General features: G+C 48.9%; 1 protein-coding gene across 1 annotated transcript; it reads left to right on the plus strand.

Moving 5' to 3' along the window:
- The first annotated feature begins 9588 nt into the window (after nucleotides 1-9588).
- On the plus strand, nucleotides 9589-11546 carry LOC123125274 (thaumatin-like protein 1). The gene is made up of 3 exons (XM_044545793.1): nucleotides 9589-9910; nucleotides 10051-10738; nucleotides 11075-11546. Exons 1-3 carry the CDS (start codon nucleotides 9832-9834, stop codon nucleotides 11265-11267), a joined length of 960 nt encoding a protein of 319 aa, XP_044401728.1. The 5' UTR covers nucleotides 9589-9831; the 3' UTR covers nucleotides 11268-11546.
- Nucleotides 11547-14213: the final 2667 nt, after the last annotated feature.

Consider the following 14213-nt stretch of genomic DNA (forward strand, 5'->3'; position numbering starts at 1 on the left):
TGGGATACCGACGATCGAATCTCGGGCAAGTAGCATACCGATTGACAAAGCGAATTGTATACGGGATTGATTGAATCCTCGACATCGTGGTTCATCCGATGAGATCATCGTGGAACATGTGGGAGCCAACATGGGTATCCAGATCCCGCTGTTGGTTATTGACCGGAGAGGCGTCTCGGTCATGTCGGCATGTCTCCCGAACCCGTAGGGTCTACACACTTAAGGTTCGGTGACACTAGGGTTGTAGAGATATGAGTATGCGGAAACCTGAAAGTTGTTCGGAGTCCCGGATGAGATCCCGGACGTCACGGGGAGTTCCGGAATGGTCCGGAGGTGAAGAATTTTATATAGGAAGTCCAGTTTCGGCCACCGGGAAAGTTTCGGGGGTTATCGGTATTGTACCGGGACCACCGGAAGGGTCCCGGGGGTCCACCGGGTGGGGCCACATATCCCAGAGGGCCCCATGGGCTGAAGTGGGAAGGGAACCAGCCCTTAGTGGGCTGGGGTGCCCCCCATGGGCCTCCCCCCTGCGCCTAGGGTTGTAAACCCTAGGGTGGGGGCGCCCCACTTGACTTGGGGGGGGGGGAGTTTCCCCCCCTTGGCCGCCGCCCCCCCATAGAAGGGTTCTTGGCCGGCGCCCCCCCCCCTCCCAGGGGGCCTATATAAAGGGGGGAGGGAGGGCAGCAAGGACACAGCCCTTGGCGCGTCCATCCTTCCTTGCAACACCTCTCCCTCTCGCAGAAGCTTGGCGAAGCCCTGCCGAGATCTCGCTACATCCACCACCACGTCGTCGTTCTGCTGGATCTCCATCAACCTCTCCTTCCCCCTTGCTGGATCAAGAAGGAGGAGACGTCGCTGCTCCGTACGTGTGTTGAACGCAGAGGTGCCGTCCGTTCGGCACTCGGTCATCGGTGATTTGGATCACGGCGAGTACGACTCCATCAACCCCGTTCATTGGAACGCTTCCGCTCGCGATCTACAAGGGTATGTAGATGCACTCCTTTCCCCTTGTTGCTAATATACTCCATAGATGGATCTTGGTGATGCGTAGGAAATTTTAAAATTCTGCTACGATCCCCAACAGAGACGTCCCCGGGCTGTACGTGTGTTGAACGCGGAGGCGCCGTTGTTCGGCACTTAGATCGGAATCAACCATGATCTGAATAGCTACGAGTACGACTTCTTCATCCGCGTTCTTGTAACGCTTCCGCATAGCGATCTTCAAGGGTATGAAGATGCACTCCCCTCTCTCTCGTTGCTAGTCTCTCCATAGACTGATCTTGGTGATGCGTAGAAATTTTTTAATTTCTGCAACGATCCCCAACAATTAGCATCCACTCCACTCTACCAGGCCAGTATCAAACAAAGCAAAAAGAAGAGAGACAGATAACAAAAAAACGGATGCTGATATGATATCCTGGTATCGCCGACCCCACCAGTCACCCGGCCCAGCTGGAGCCGGAACCAACGGCCGGTCTCGGCCAACGCGGTCGGTGGCGGGTCAAGGGCGCGACGCAAAGGCAAGGCAAAGCAAAGCGGCCGCCGACCAGTGCGCCGGCATGCCAGACGCATGGAATCGCTTTGCATCCCGCCCCATGCATGTATGGCGGCTCCCCGTATCTTGCCATCTTTTTGCCTGGTCCGTTCGTGCATATTCATGTCATGTGTGCCCCCATTGCCTTCTTTAGAGGTGCAACTTGGCTTTCTTTTGGGCGCGCAACTTGGCCTATCCCACCGCCGGTTCGACGTGGCATTGACGTGACCCCTCGCGCGTCACCTAGCTCGCCGTTATGTGCACCTGCGAGAGCGGGAATGGATGGCACATCCCGATGTCAAGTCTGATGGCTCCCCGCCGTCGATGTGCCACTAGTGAGTCTCTCCTCCTCGGCAAGCAAAGGTCAAAGGTGTGTAAGTGTACTCACGAGCAGGGTTAAAATGGCATCTTCTCTGGGTCAATTCGAACGAACTACGACCGTCAAATTTGCCATTAGTTTCCAAAGCACTCACTCTTCCATACTGCCCTTTGCTCAGGTGGCCACATATGATGTTCTTCGCTTGAGAGTCGAGTTGTTTGAATCTCTTCACATCAGCAGCATTCATAGAAGGTGTGACAAAGGGAACACGATTTTCCACGACATACCAGAGATCGTTATCAATTGCCTCAAGATGCATTCGCATCTTATTCTTCCAGTAGGGGTAGTCCGTCCCATCAAAGTTAGGACCCCCGGTAGAGACCTTGATCATACCTGCGGTCGACATAACTAAAACTCCAGGCGGTTAAACCAAAATCACACAGAACAAGGGAGTACCTTGCTCTGATACCAATTGAAAGTGCGTTATATCGACTAGAGGGGGTGAATAGGCGATTTTTATGAATTCTTCACTGAGGAATTTGTGGGTGAGGAAATTCCTAAGTGAAGAACTACTTGCAGCGGAATAAGTACTCAGATGTAAACATAACAGAACACAAGCATGGTCATCATGAAGAAATGAAGACAAGCACATAGTACAGAAAGCGTAAACACAGGATAACACAGGATGAAGATAAACAGACTGAAGAAATTGAACTGAAGAAATTGAGAAAGTCTTCAGTCAAAGTCTTCAAACAGATATGAACAAGTACACAACATAGGTATGAGGAAATGAAAGAGTTGAGGAAATAAAACCAGTAAGCTTGGTGAAGACAATGATTTGGTAGACCAGTTCCAACTGCTGTCTCAATTGTACGTCTGGTTAGAGCGGCTAGGTATTTAAACCTGAGGACACACAATCCTCACCGTATTCTCCTTGAGCTAAGGTCACACAGACCTCGCCCAATCACTCGTGGTAAGTCTTCAGGTGACTTTATTTTTTTGAACTTATTTGAACTCCAGACTTTTTCTGTGTTCAAAATGCACCATTCAAAGCCACATCATCAATTTTCAACCCTTTCTGACTTCATTTGTTATTTTTCATGCATTCACTGATTATTTTGAGCTATAAGACCCTGAAATTGAAAAGCATTTCAAATGAACTCTGAAAAGGTTGAAAGTTGGCACGGTATCATCATTTCATCCACATAGCATATGCAAGAAAGTTGAGAGGGTTACGGCAAAAACTGGATGCACTTCGTGTACAAAACGGACAATCTCTTCGAAGTATCAGGGTTACATACGGAAACTCGTCTGTTACAAAGGGATTTCATTTTTTAAACTTATTTGAACTCCTGACTTTTTGTGTGTTCAAAATGCACCATTCAAAGCCACATCATCAATTTTCAACCCTTTCTGACTTCATTTGTTATTTTTCATGCATTTACTGATTATTTTGAGCTATAAGACCCTGAAATTGAAAAGCATTTCAAATGAACTCTGAAAAGGTTGAAAGTTGGCATGGTATCATCATTTCACCTACATAGCATGTGCAAGAAAGTAGAGAGGGTTACGACAAAAACTGGATGCACTTCGTGTACAAAATGGACAATCTCTTTCGAAGTATCAGGGTTTCATACGGAAACTCGTCTGTTACAAAGGGATTTCATTTTTTGAACTTATTTGAACTCCAGACTTTTTCTGTGTTCAAAATGCACCATTCAAAGCCACATCATCAATTTTCAACCCTTTCTGACTTCATTTGTTATTTTTCATGCATTTACTAATTATTTTGAGCTATAAGACCCTGAAATTGAAAAGCATTTCAAATGAACTCTGAAAAGGTTGAAAGTTGGCATGGTATCATCATTTCATCCACATAGCATGTGCAAGAAAGTTGAGAGGGTTACGGCAAAAACTGGATGCACTTCGTGTACAAAACGGACAATCTCTTTCGAAGTATCAGGGTTTCATACGGAAACTCGTCTGTTACAAAGGGATTTCATTTTTTTTAACTTATTTGAACTCCTGACTTTTTGTGTGTTCAAAATGCACCATTCAAAGCCACATCATCAATTTTTAACCCTTTCTGACTTCATTTGTTATTTTTCATGCATTTACTGATTATTTTGAGCTATAAGACCCTGAAATTGAAAAGCGTTTCAAATGAACTCTGAAAAGGTTGAAAGTTGGCATGGTATCATCATTTCACCCACATAGCATGTGCAAGAAAGTAGAGAGGGTTACAGCAAAAACTGGATGCACTTCGTGTACAAAATGGACAATCTCTTTTGAAGTATCAGGGTTTCATACGGAAACTTGTCTGTTACAAAGGGATTTCATTTTTTTGAACTTATTTGAACTCCAGACTTTTTCTGTGTTCAAAATGCACCATTCAAAGCCACATCATCAATTTTCAACCCTTTCTGACTTCATTTGTTATTTTTCATGCATTTACTAATTATTTTGAGCTATAAGACCCTGAAATTGAAAAGTATTTCACACGAACTCTGAAAAGGTTGAAAGTTGGCATGGTATCATCATTTCATCCACATAGCATGTGCTAAAAAGTTGAGAGGGTTAGCCTCAGCCACTTCGAGAAACATAATTATGTGTGTCTATCACTATACATCCATTGCCGGTTCATCTGCGTGCATTATATATAATTATGTGTGTCAAAAATCATTACAGGTTCACATGGATAGATAAGTGACCAAATCAATAGTAGTTCATCATCACATTAAAACCAAAGTACATACATAGTTCAAATTGAACAACATATAGCTCTCCGGAGCATCTAGTCAAACCATACATTGAAACTATGTAAAACCTTTCAATGCAACAACAAATGCGATCATAATCACAACCAAGGTAACAATTGATCCAGCGGCATAACGATACCAAGCCTCGGTATGAATGGCATATTTTCTAATCTTTCTAATCTTCAACCGCATTGCATCCATCTTGATCTTGTGATCATCGACGACATCCGCAACATGCAACTCCAATATCATCTTCTCCTCCTCAATTTTTTATTTTCTCCTTCAAGTAATTGTTTTCTTCTTCAACTAAATTTAACCTCTCGACAATAGGGTCGGTTGGAATTTCCGGTTCAACTACCTCCTACATAAATAAAATCTATGTCACATTGGTCGGCATAATTGTCATAAACAATAAATGAACCAAATAGTTATAAAAAGATAATATATACCACATCCGAATCATAGACAGGACGAGGGCCGACGGGGGCGGATACCAAAACCATCACACTATATAATAACAAGCAATAATAAAAGTAAGAAAATTAGACAAGTATCTATCTAAAGTAAGAATATTTTTTCTTTCAGAAAGAAGATAAGAACAAGAGGCTCACCACGGTGGTGCCGGCGACGAGATCGGTGCCGGTGACGAGATTGGCGCAGGCGATCGACGGCGGTGAAGACGGGGACAGGACATGACGGATCGCTAAACCTATGCAAATCTCGGGAAAAATGGAGCTTGGAGGTCGAGCTTCGAGAGGAGAAAGCTTAACTAGTGTGGCTCGGGCATTTCATTGAACACCTCGTGTGCATAGACCCTAACCCCAAATGCCCTCCCCTCGCCGGCCAGAAAAAACAGAGCACTAGAGTGCTCCGCTGCGGCGATGGGGTATATATAGGCAGCTCATTTGTCCCGGTTCGTGGCTGGAACCGGGACTAAAGCTCCACCTTCTGTCCCGGTTCTAGCCACGAACCGGGAACAATGTATGTGGGCCAGGAGCGAGGCCCATTGGTCCCGGTTCGTGCCAGAAACCGAGACAAATGGGTCCAGACGAACCGGGACCAATGCCCACGAGGCCCCCTGGGCTCACGTACCGGGACGTATGCCCTCATGGGTCCCGGTTCGTGATTGAACCGGGACTAATGGGCTAGCCAGGCCCGAACCAAAGCCCTGTTTTCTACTAGTGGTGGAGGCATCCCAGACGGCGGTGGGTCGGGGTTGGCCCATGCAGCGGCGGCGGCGGAAGGTTTAGATGCTTGCCTGCATGTCATGGAAGTTGAGTCGGCATGACCAGTCAGCTCTGACTGCGGTCAAAACCGCTTGACTTGGTCAAAACTGAGACCAGGGTTGATTTTTTAAGCCCCATTGTAAGTTGAGGGTTTATTTTGACCAGTTTCAAAGTTGAGGGTTGTAAATCAATCTGTATGGTTAATTCGAGATTGAAATGTGGACTTTTCTTTAAAAGAATTGCTCGCTTGACGATCGACCGAATCCAAGATGAGCAAAAGCAGGAGATAAAAGGCCACTGGCACTCAAGTAGTATGCGTACCCGAGGGGCCCGTTGGGATTATAGCATCCACTCCACTCTACCAGGCCAGTAGCAAAGCAAAAAGAAGGGAGACAGATAACGAAAATTAACGGATGGTGATATGATATCCTGGTATCGCCGACCCCACCAGTCAACCGGCCCAGCTGGAGCTGGAACCAACGGCCGGTCTCGGCCAACGCGGCCGGTGGCGGGTCAAGGGCGCGACGCAAAGGCAAAGCAAAGCAAAGCGGCTGCCGACCAGTGCGCCGGCATGCCAGACGCATCGGATCGCTTTGCGTCCCGCCCCATGCATGCATGGCGGCTCCCCGTATCTTGCCATCTTTTGGCCTGGTCCGTCCGTGCATATTCATGTCATGTGTGCCCCCATTGCCTTCTTTAGAGCTGCAACTTGGCTTCTTTTGGGAGCGCAACTTGGCCTATCCCGCCGTCGGTTCGACGTGGCATTGACGTGACCCCTCGCGCGTCGCCTAGCTCGCCGTTGCGTGCACCTGCGAGAGCGGGAATGGATGGCACATCCCGATGTCAAGTCGGATGGATCCCCGCCGTCGATCTGCCACTAGTGAGTCTCTCCTCCTCGGCAAGCAAAGGTCAAAGGTGTGTAGTGTACTCACGAGCAGGGCTAAAATGGCATCTCTGGGTCAATTCGAACGAACTCGTACCGTCAAAGTTGCCATTAGTTTCTCCTCCTCGACAAGCAAAGGTGTATCTACGTTGACACTTGACAGTAGCAGGACGGACGGATCATGGTCCGAGGGGACATGGAACTATGCCAAAAGAAGATCCGTCGAATCGCCAGATAGTTGCAACTAGCTAGGAGGCCATGCAGGGGGGTCGATCACCTTTGCCGCTGGCCACTGCACTGCATGCCAATGCGGCGCGAGAAGGGTGGAGGGTGACGAGCGCGCGGTCGCGGACCGCCTTTCTCTTTCTCTCACCCTGTGGCATGGCCGAGAAGACGACGGCGACCACGACGACGACGACGGAAAAGCTTCAAAGGCGCCCTGCCAGGTGATGGAATGGAAAGGGTCTCTTTCTTATCCGATCGATGCGCAGATGAGCACACCACGCGCTTTACACGGCATGCATGCATCGATCGGTCTGCCCGCGCGCGCTCGCGCTCGCTCCTTCGCCGACGGTGCGCTCGGCTCGTGGATACGTCGTTTCGTGCCTCTCATTTCATATTTGCTTCCGCCCTTTTTCTTTTGCGGGAAATATTTTCTTCCGCCTTAAAGAATCCATCCATCGCCGGACCGGCAGGCCGGTACTCGTTGATCTTTTCGTCGTCTGAATTCATCAGAGATTAACTGAATTTTCAGCTGCAAAAAACGTCGACTGGATTTTCAGTTTTGGTACTTTGCACGTCGACAATCAGTGGACTGATATCTTGTGAAGACTTATATTTTCTGCTAGGTCTTGTTGTGTTGGCCTGGTCTTTTAACCTCAAATGTGAACGCACAAAGCAAGAAAAACAAGAGAAAAAAACCTAAAAAGAAAGAAATGGAACTTTGCACTGTATATGAACATGGTAGAACTCTTGTATTGTGATACCCCAGTAGAAACAAGGCAAAGATTGTACATACATGGCAACAATACAAGAGTTCCATTCAAGAGCTCAACCCTATTGCATCACCTTTGCATTTTGTAGGCCCCAAGTCATCGCCGCTGGCAATGAAGCCATTGTTAAATTACCCGAATGGCCATGTCAACTCTCCTTCTTCCTCCTTTCTATCCCAACCGTCCCATCTTCCTACCTTATGTCTCCTCTCGCCGCTCATCCTCAAACGCAGAACTCTTCGATCAATAGAGTGAGGCATTGAGTGAGGCATACAACTCTACCGACACAAAAATATGACAAGCAAAAAGGGTATGTCGATATCCAGGTCGGCTCCAAAGAAAAGTCGATTACAATATAGTGAATAGTGCACTTTTCATAATATGCACATCTCGGAGTCTGCCTTAGTCGTAAGGAAATCTCGGTAAACTCATGATCAATAAAACCGTAAGCAAAAAGATTGAACGCGGAGTCGTCTTTTCTACCATGCTTTGCTACTCCCTTTCGCGCATAGCATGTCAATTCCCCCATGTCTCATGTCTCTATCTCTTTTGACGAACTTTATCTTCTTCCTGAAAGCAATGGTAGTATACAAGTAAAATGCGAAGATGAATTTATCTTCTTCCAAAAAGCAATGGAATAAGTAATAAAAAGGAAGAAGGTGAAAGTAGCAATACCCCCAACATTATCCATATCATCGCTTGCTTCCATGGACAAGGAAAAGAAGAACCAACCATAATGAAAAGGCTGTTGCTGACGTCACCGCGGGCTAGTATAAAACAACATGTGTGCCCGAGAGCGACTGTGAGCCTACACGTACTGCACAAGCTACCAAGACTATCTCAACGCCTATCCTAACCAACCCTAGAAGATCCCACTCTGCTTTTCTAGGCCCGAAACTGCCGCTGGTAGTGAAGTCTAGTTGGGATGTAGATGTCCATACTAGGCTTTTCTGCCATTGCTAAATTATCCGAATGGTCATGCAGCCACCCTAACTCTCATCCCTCCTTTCTCTCACCACTCCGCCATTGCTTCCTACTCTACGTCTCCTCTCGCCTCCCATGCTCAAATGCACGACTCTTAGATCTATAGATCATTCGTCGTTTTGATACATGAGAAACAACAATTACCTCTGGGACAAGAACTTGGTTTTTGCTTTCTTGACCTAAATTTCGAGAAAAAACTATATACTCTTGGTATTGAAGACACGTACACACAAATAATAATGAAAAGGAGGGAATGCCCTTGATCTCTAAATCGAGTGAGGCACAACTCTACAGCAAAAAGGGTCCGTCGATATCCAAGTCAGATCCACAGCAAAGTCGATTTCAATTTAGTGAACAGTGCACTTTTCGTAACATGCACATCTCGGAGTCTGACTTAGACGTAAGAAACTCACGGTAAAATCGTGATCAATAAAACCGCAAGCAAAAAGACCACGAAGTCAGTCTTTTCTACAGTGCTTTGCTACTCCCTTTCGCGCATAGCATGTCAATTCCCCCCATGTCTCATGTCTCCATCTCTTTTGACGAACTGTATCTCCTTTTCTAAAAGCAAGGGCAGTATATAAGTAAGAAAAAGGCGAAGATGGATTTATCTTCCAAAAAGCAATGGCAGTATACAAGTAAAAAAAAGCCAAGATGAATTTATCTTCTTCCAAAAAGCAATGGAATGGAATAAGTAAAAAAATCAAAGAGGGGTAAAGACGTAAAGTAGCGATACCCCAACATTATCCGTATCATAGCTCGCCTCCGCGGGCAAGGAAAAGGAGAACCCAACCACGATGAAATGAGAAAGGCCGATGCTGACGACACCGCGAGCTACTATAAAACGGCGTGTGCGAGAGACCGAGAGTGATCCTACACGTACTGCACAGCTGCACAAGCTACCAGGACCAACGCCTAGCCCAACCAACTCTAGTAGGAGTAGATCCCACCCTGCTTTGCTCAGACAGAGTGTGGTCGTGGACTCGTGGTCTCCTCCCCCTAACCACCCTACTTACCGTATATAGGTAAGCCAAACCGCCGTTCCACAGGCCATTTCGGGCGTCGACCTTGCCATAACTGATCACCTCTGCATTCGGTTTCGGTCCGATATACCGGTCGGCGTACGTGCATGCGATGGCTTCTTTCGTCTCTCCGACTTCGACTTCCTCGATCGCCGGTCTCCTCCTGTTCGTCATCGCGTCGTTCCTTCAAGGTATCGTTCGTGTGACCGACAATGGCGAATTATATTTTGTTTGTTGTGGATGTGTGCGTGCGTGAATCAGTGCTTGTGTCTTTTGTGCGTGGAAGCTATGCTTATGGATGGATCGATGGTGCGTGCGTACGTGCGTGCAGGGCTGGTGGCGGCGGCCGGCGTGACGTTCACGTTCACGAACCGGTGCGGCGGCACGGTGTGGCCGGGGGTGCTGGCCAACTCGGGAAGCGCGCCGCTGGAGACGACGGGGTTCGCGCTGGGCCCCGGGGAGGCGCGGTCGCTGGCGGCGCCGGCGGGGTGGTCGGGCCGGTTCTGGGCGCGCACGGGGTGCGCCTTCGACGGCACCTCCGGCGGCAAGTGCGCCACGGGCGACTGCGGCAGCGGCGAGGCGGAGTGCCACGGCTCCGGCGCGGCGCCCCCCGCCACGCTCGTGGAGTTCACCCTCGGCGGCGGCGGCGGCGGCAAGGAGGACTACTACGACGTGAGCCTGGTGGACGGGTACAACGTGCCGGTGGTGGTGGAGCCGTCCGCGGCGGGGTGCCCGGCCACGGGGTGCCTCGTGGACCTCAACGAGCGGTGCCCGCCGGAGCTCCGGGCCGCGGAGGGCTGCCGGAGCGCGTGCGAGGCGTTCGACCGGCCGGAGTACTGCTGCAGCGGCGCGTTCGGCGGGCCGGACACCTGCCGCCCGTCCGCCTACTCGCAGGCGTTCAAGGCCGCCTGCCCGCGCGCCTACAGCTACGCCTACGACGACGCCACCTCCACCTTCACCTGTGCCGCCTCCGCCGCCTACTCCGTCACCTTCTGCCCCCGCGCCGGCACCTCCAGCAGGTACGATCGCCGGAGAATGCACATGACATGATCGATCGGTCGAGCATCTCATCTCGCACACGGCACACCACTTCATCAGAAAACGCATTCTCTTTTGCGCATGACCAAAAAGAAGGAAGCATCGATCAAAGAAAGAAAGCTTCGCCTTTGTTCCATCCCCACCACGTACGCATGGTCACCTGCCAGTCACCGCCCCGGATAGTGCTTGTCGCGTTGAAAGCAGCCCAAGCCCAGCTGGAAAAAGAAAAAAGAAAACTGCACGTGTGATCATGCAACTACCATCAAAATCCCAACTACATTCTGATCTGACCTATGCTGACACTTCTCTTTTTGCAGCCTCAAGTCGAGCAACGACCCGTTGCCGAGGCCGGGCGACGTGGTCGCCGGCGCGCAGGTCGCGGCGGACACGTGGCTGGCGAGCCTGGCGACCGGCGAGAGCGACGCTGCCGCGGCCAGGACGGCTGCGGCGGCGGCGCTCCGAGCCGCACTGGCGGCGGCGGCCGTGGCCTTGCTTGTGTCATCACTCTAGCTAAGACGCGGTTGGAGCGAGTAATTAGTTAACTAAGATGATGAGGACGTGATGAGCATCACATTCTTTTGCCTTTTGGTTGTGGATAGAGAGAGTGGGACTGATGACAAGGTGGCAACCAGCTTTATAGTATACTTGTGCAACTTATTTTTGAAGTGGTGTCGGTCAACTAGTGCGCTATGCATTGGCTGATTTATATCTCTCTCGAATCTTGCTGCTCATGTTCCTTCCTGTGTACAAAACACATTTGTATTAGAAATTTATTGCCTCTTCTTGTCACATGCTGTATTCTAAGTATGTAAGGTTTCGGGATCCCTTTTTTGTGAGCGGTTTGAGATGTAAATGATGTATATAATTACCTGCTTTTGAACTTCCACATTACTCAAGCAATTTCCATGATTGTCTTAAGCTAGTAATAAGGATAATCAAAATCTTATGTCCCGAATGAACTTTCCACTTGAGTTAGTTGTGACATCCTGTTGTCCACTTTGAACAATTAATCGATCTGTCTAACAACAATGAGACGAAAGGAAGTAGATTTTTCTGATGTTTATAAACATAGAAATCTCCTATAGAAGGATGTTTCTGGTAATCAAACATTTGTGCAATAACGTTTGCGCAAATTCAGCATGATTTACTCGGCTTTGACAAATTTCAGTTCTTATTCCAATAATTATCGACAATATAAGGCATATACTCCAGTTACTGACGGCAATTGGATTTACCGCTTCCCCCCTGGTAAATAAAGACGACCTGTGCCCGTAACCTTGCTAACCACACAAACTCATGACGTGTGACTGCCAGAAGAAAAAAAAACTCACGATGTGTGAACAGTTCTCAAGGAAAACAAAAACTGATAATGTATATGTAGAGCATGGGCTACATATCTTAATTTCAAAAGGTTTCAGATGACCCACTAAGATATGGTCGCCAGAAGGAAAGGAGAAGGATCACCGACCGAGAGCCCACAAACCTAAGTTTTAGATAGTTCAGTAAAGTATAAGAAAGGTTTGACAGAATACAGACAGAACAAGTATACAGTAGACTGACCATAACCAGTCAGGCAGTCGCTCACCTCACCACAAAGCTATTGGTAAGCATCCATAATGGATATGATATGAAACGAACAAAATGCAAGGAGAGAAACAAAATCCAAGGCTCCAAGCAAGACTTCAGGCTTCAGAAAAAGATTAAAAAAAATTGAAAAGGAGGAAGACCCCCGCTCTCTGCATCTGGGCGATGCATGCCGCCACTTTATTAATTATTCACAAAGACCTTACAAAGTAATACATCAGTAAGTCTGAAGCCACCGTATTGGCAGCATCTGTCGCTATTCCTATCCAGTTGATGAAGGGATGCTGATAGTCCGAGCCTAGTACCAAACAAAACTCGCAGCCAAGCCTAACATCTAAGACCGGAGGCCCCAACCAAGCCACATGTCGGGTATGGGGCACACGCCGGTGCGGCGCACTCTCAGAGGCCGCCGCCGCCAACTACCACCGATCCATCTTCAGAGGCGTACTGAAGTATCGACCTTGCCCGGCCTAGCTGTCATCGACGCCAGACAATGCCACCATCATGCGCTCGTCCATCATCACCCGCCCAGCGGCGAGACCCCACTGTTCCATGTCGCGGAGATCCGCTGTTGTCGACGTGCCAGATGCCACGCCGCTCCTCCGTCGCGAACACCACCTGTTGCCACTTGTACCATCCCCTCTGCCCGCAGTTCCTCTGCACTCTCAACCAAGCCCCAAGTCCCCTGACGACACCTCCAGGAAGGTCACGACGCGAACAACGCCGCTACCGCCAAATCCGAACAGGAATGAAGGTTTTCACCCGGGCAGGGGATCGGGGTGGGTAGTTTGGGACCTCAGTTGTGCCTCCATGAACGATAGCGGCGCCCTTGGGCGTCGCCACCGTCGGGCCGGCTAGACTGGCCAAGGTTTCCCCCGAACCCCAAGTACACCACCAGGGCTCACCATCACAGGAGCCGGCAGACGCAAGCCACAAGGACATCGAGAGAGGCAGCAGGACCGAGGGGAACTTCCAGATCTGACGCAGTAGAGCACCGCGCCGCGGCCGGACTCCACCAGTGCCCCGACGCGCACACTGGCCAGCGTCTCCTGTGGACGTCGCTAGCCACCGGACGACGCCGCCTCGCCGGCAGGGCCGCCACCCCAAGGAACTGCAAGCCTCCGATGTGAGTCTCAGGTATGAAGACCGTCGAGATCGCTCTGAGCGCCGAGATCCCTGCCGCCAACTTCCCCAACGCCCGCGTGGGCTTTCCCGTCGGCCGTCTCCGGTGGCGGCGAGAGGGAGGGGAGGGTGGTCGAGGGCCGGCGGCGGGGGCGGCTAGGGTTCCCCCGTGTCGCCTCCCAGAAAGGATATATTAATAAGTTTTTTTTGCGGGTGAATATATTAATAAGTTAAGCTTAATAAATCTTTTTACGTGAGGTAATCAGTTGTCACTATAAACCCTTGCACAACCAAAGAGATGACAACAATATATGTTCTAGAAGCAGATCGATGCCCGAGAAATGGTTAAAGTTTTCTGCTCCTTCATATGGTACCAGCAGAGCAAGCCTAGTTGTTTCCTGCATTTCTTTTCGTAGGCGACCATACAACATTGTGAACAACCACACAAGCTTGTGAACTAAATTATAGGCAAACAATATTAGCAGCCCCTTTTCTTCTTTTGGAGCTATTTTCTCCAAAACATCTTAAGTAAAGTTGCTAGGAATATGCCTGCTAAAGTTGATGTTGCAGTAATAGCACGTACATATTCCCTACAGAAAATATCTGGTCTAGCTTTATAGATCAGTCAAGAATGTACCAACAGAAATACTTACACTAATAAAAATCAAACCCAAGTCTAGATTAATATAACAGTGACATAACAAAGAATTCATCAGAATATTTGCTTACTTTCGCTGAAGACGAAACTTA

This window comes from Triticum aestivum, chromosome 5D (genome assembly GCF_018294505.1).
Source record: "Triticum aestivum cultivar Chinese Spring chromosome 5D, IWGSC CS RefSeq v2.1, whole genome shotgun sequence".
Taxonomy (NCBI): Eukaryota; Viridiplantae; Streptophyta; class Magnoliopsida; order Poales; family Poaceae; genus Triticum; species Triticum aestivum.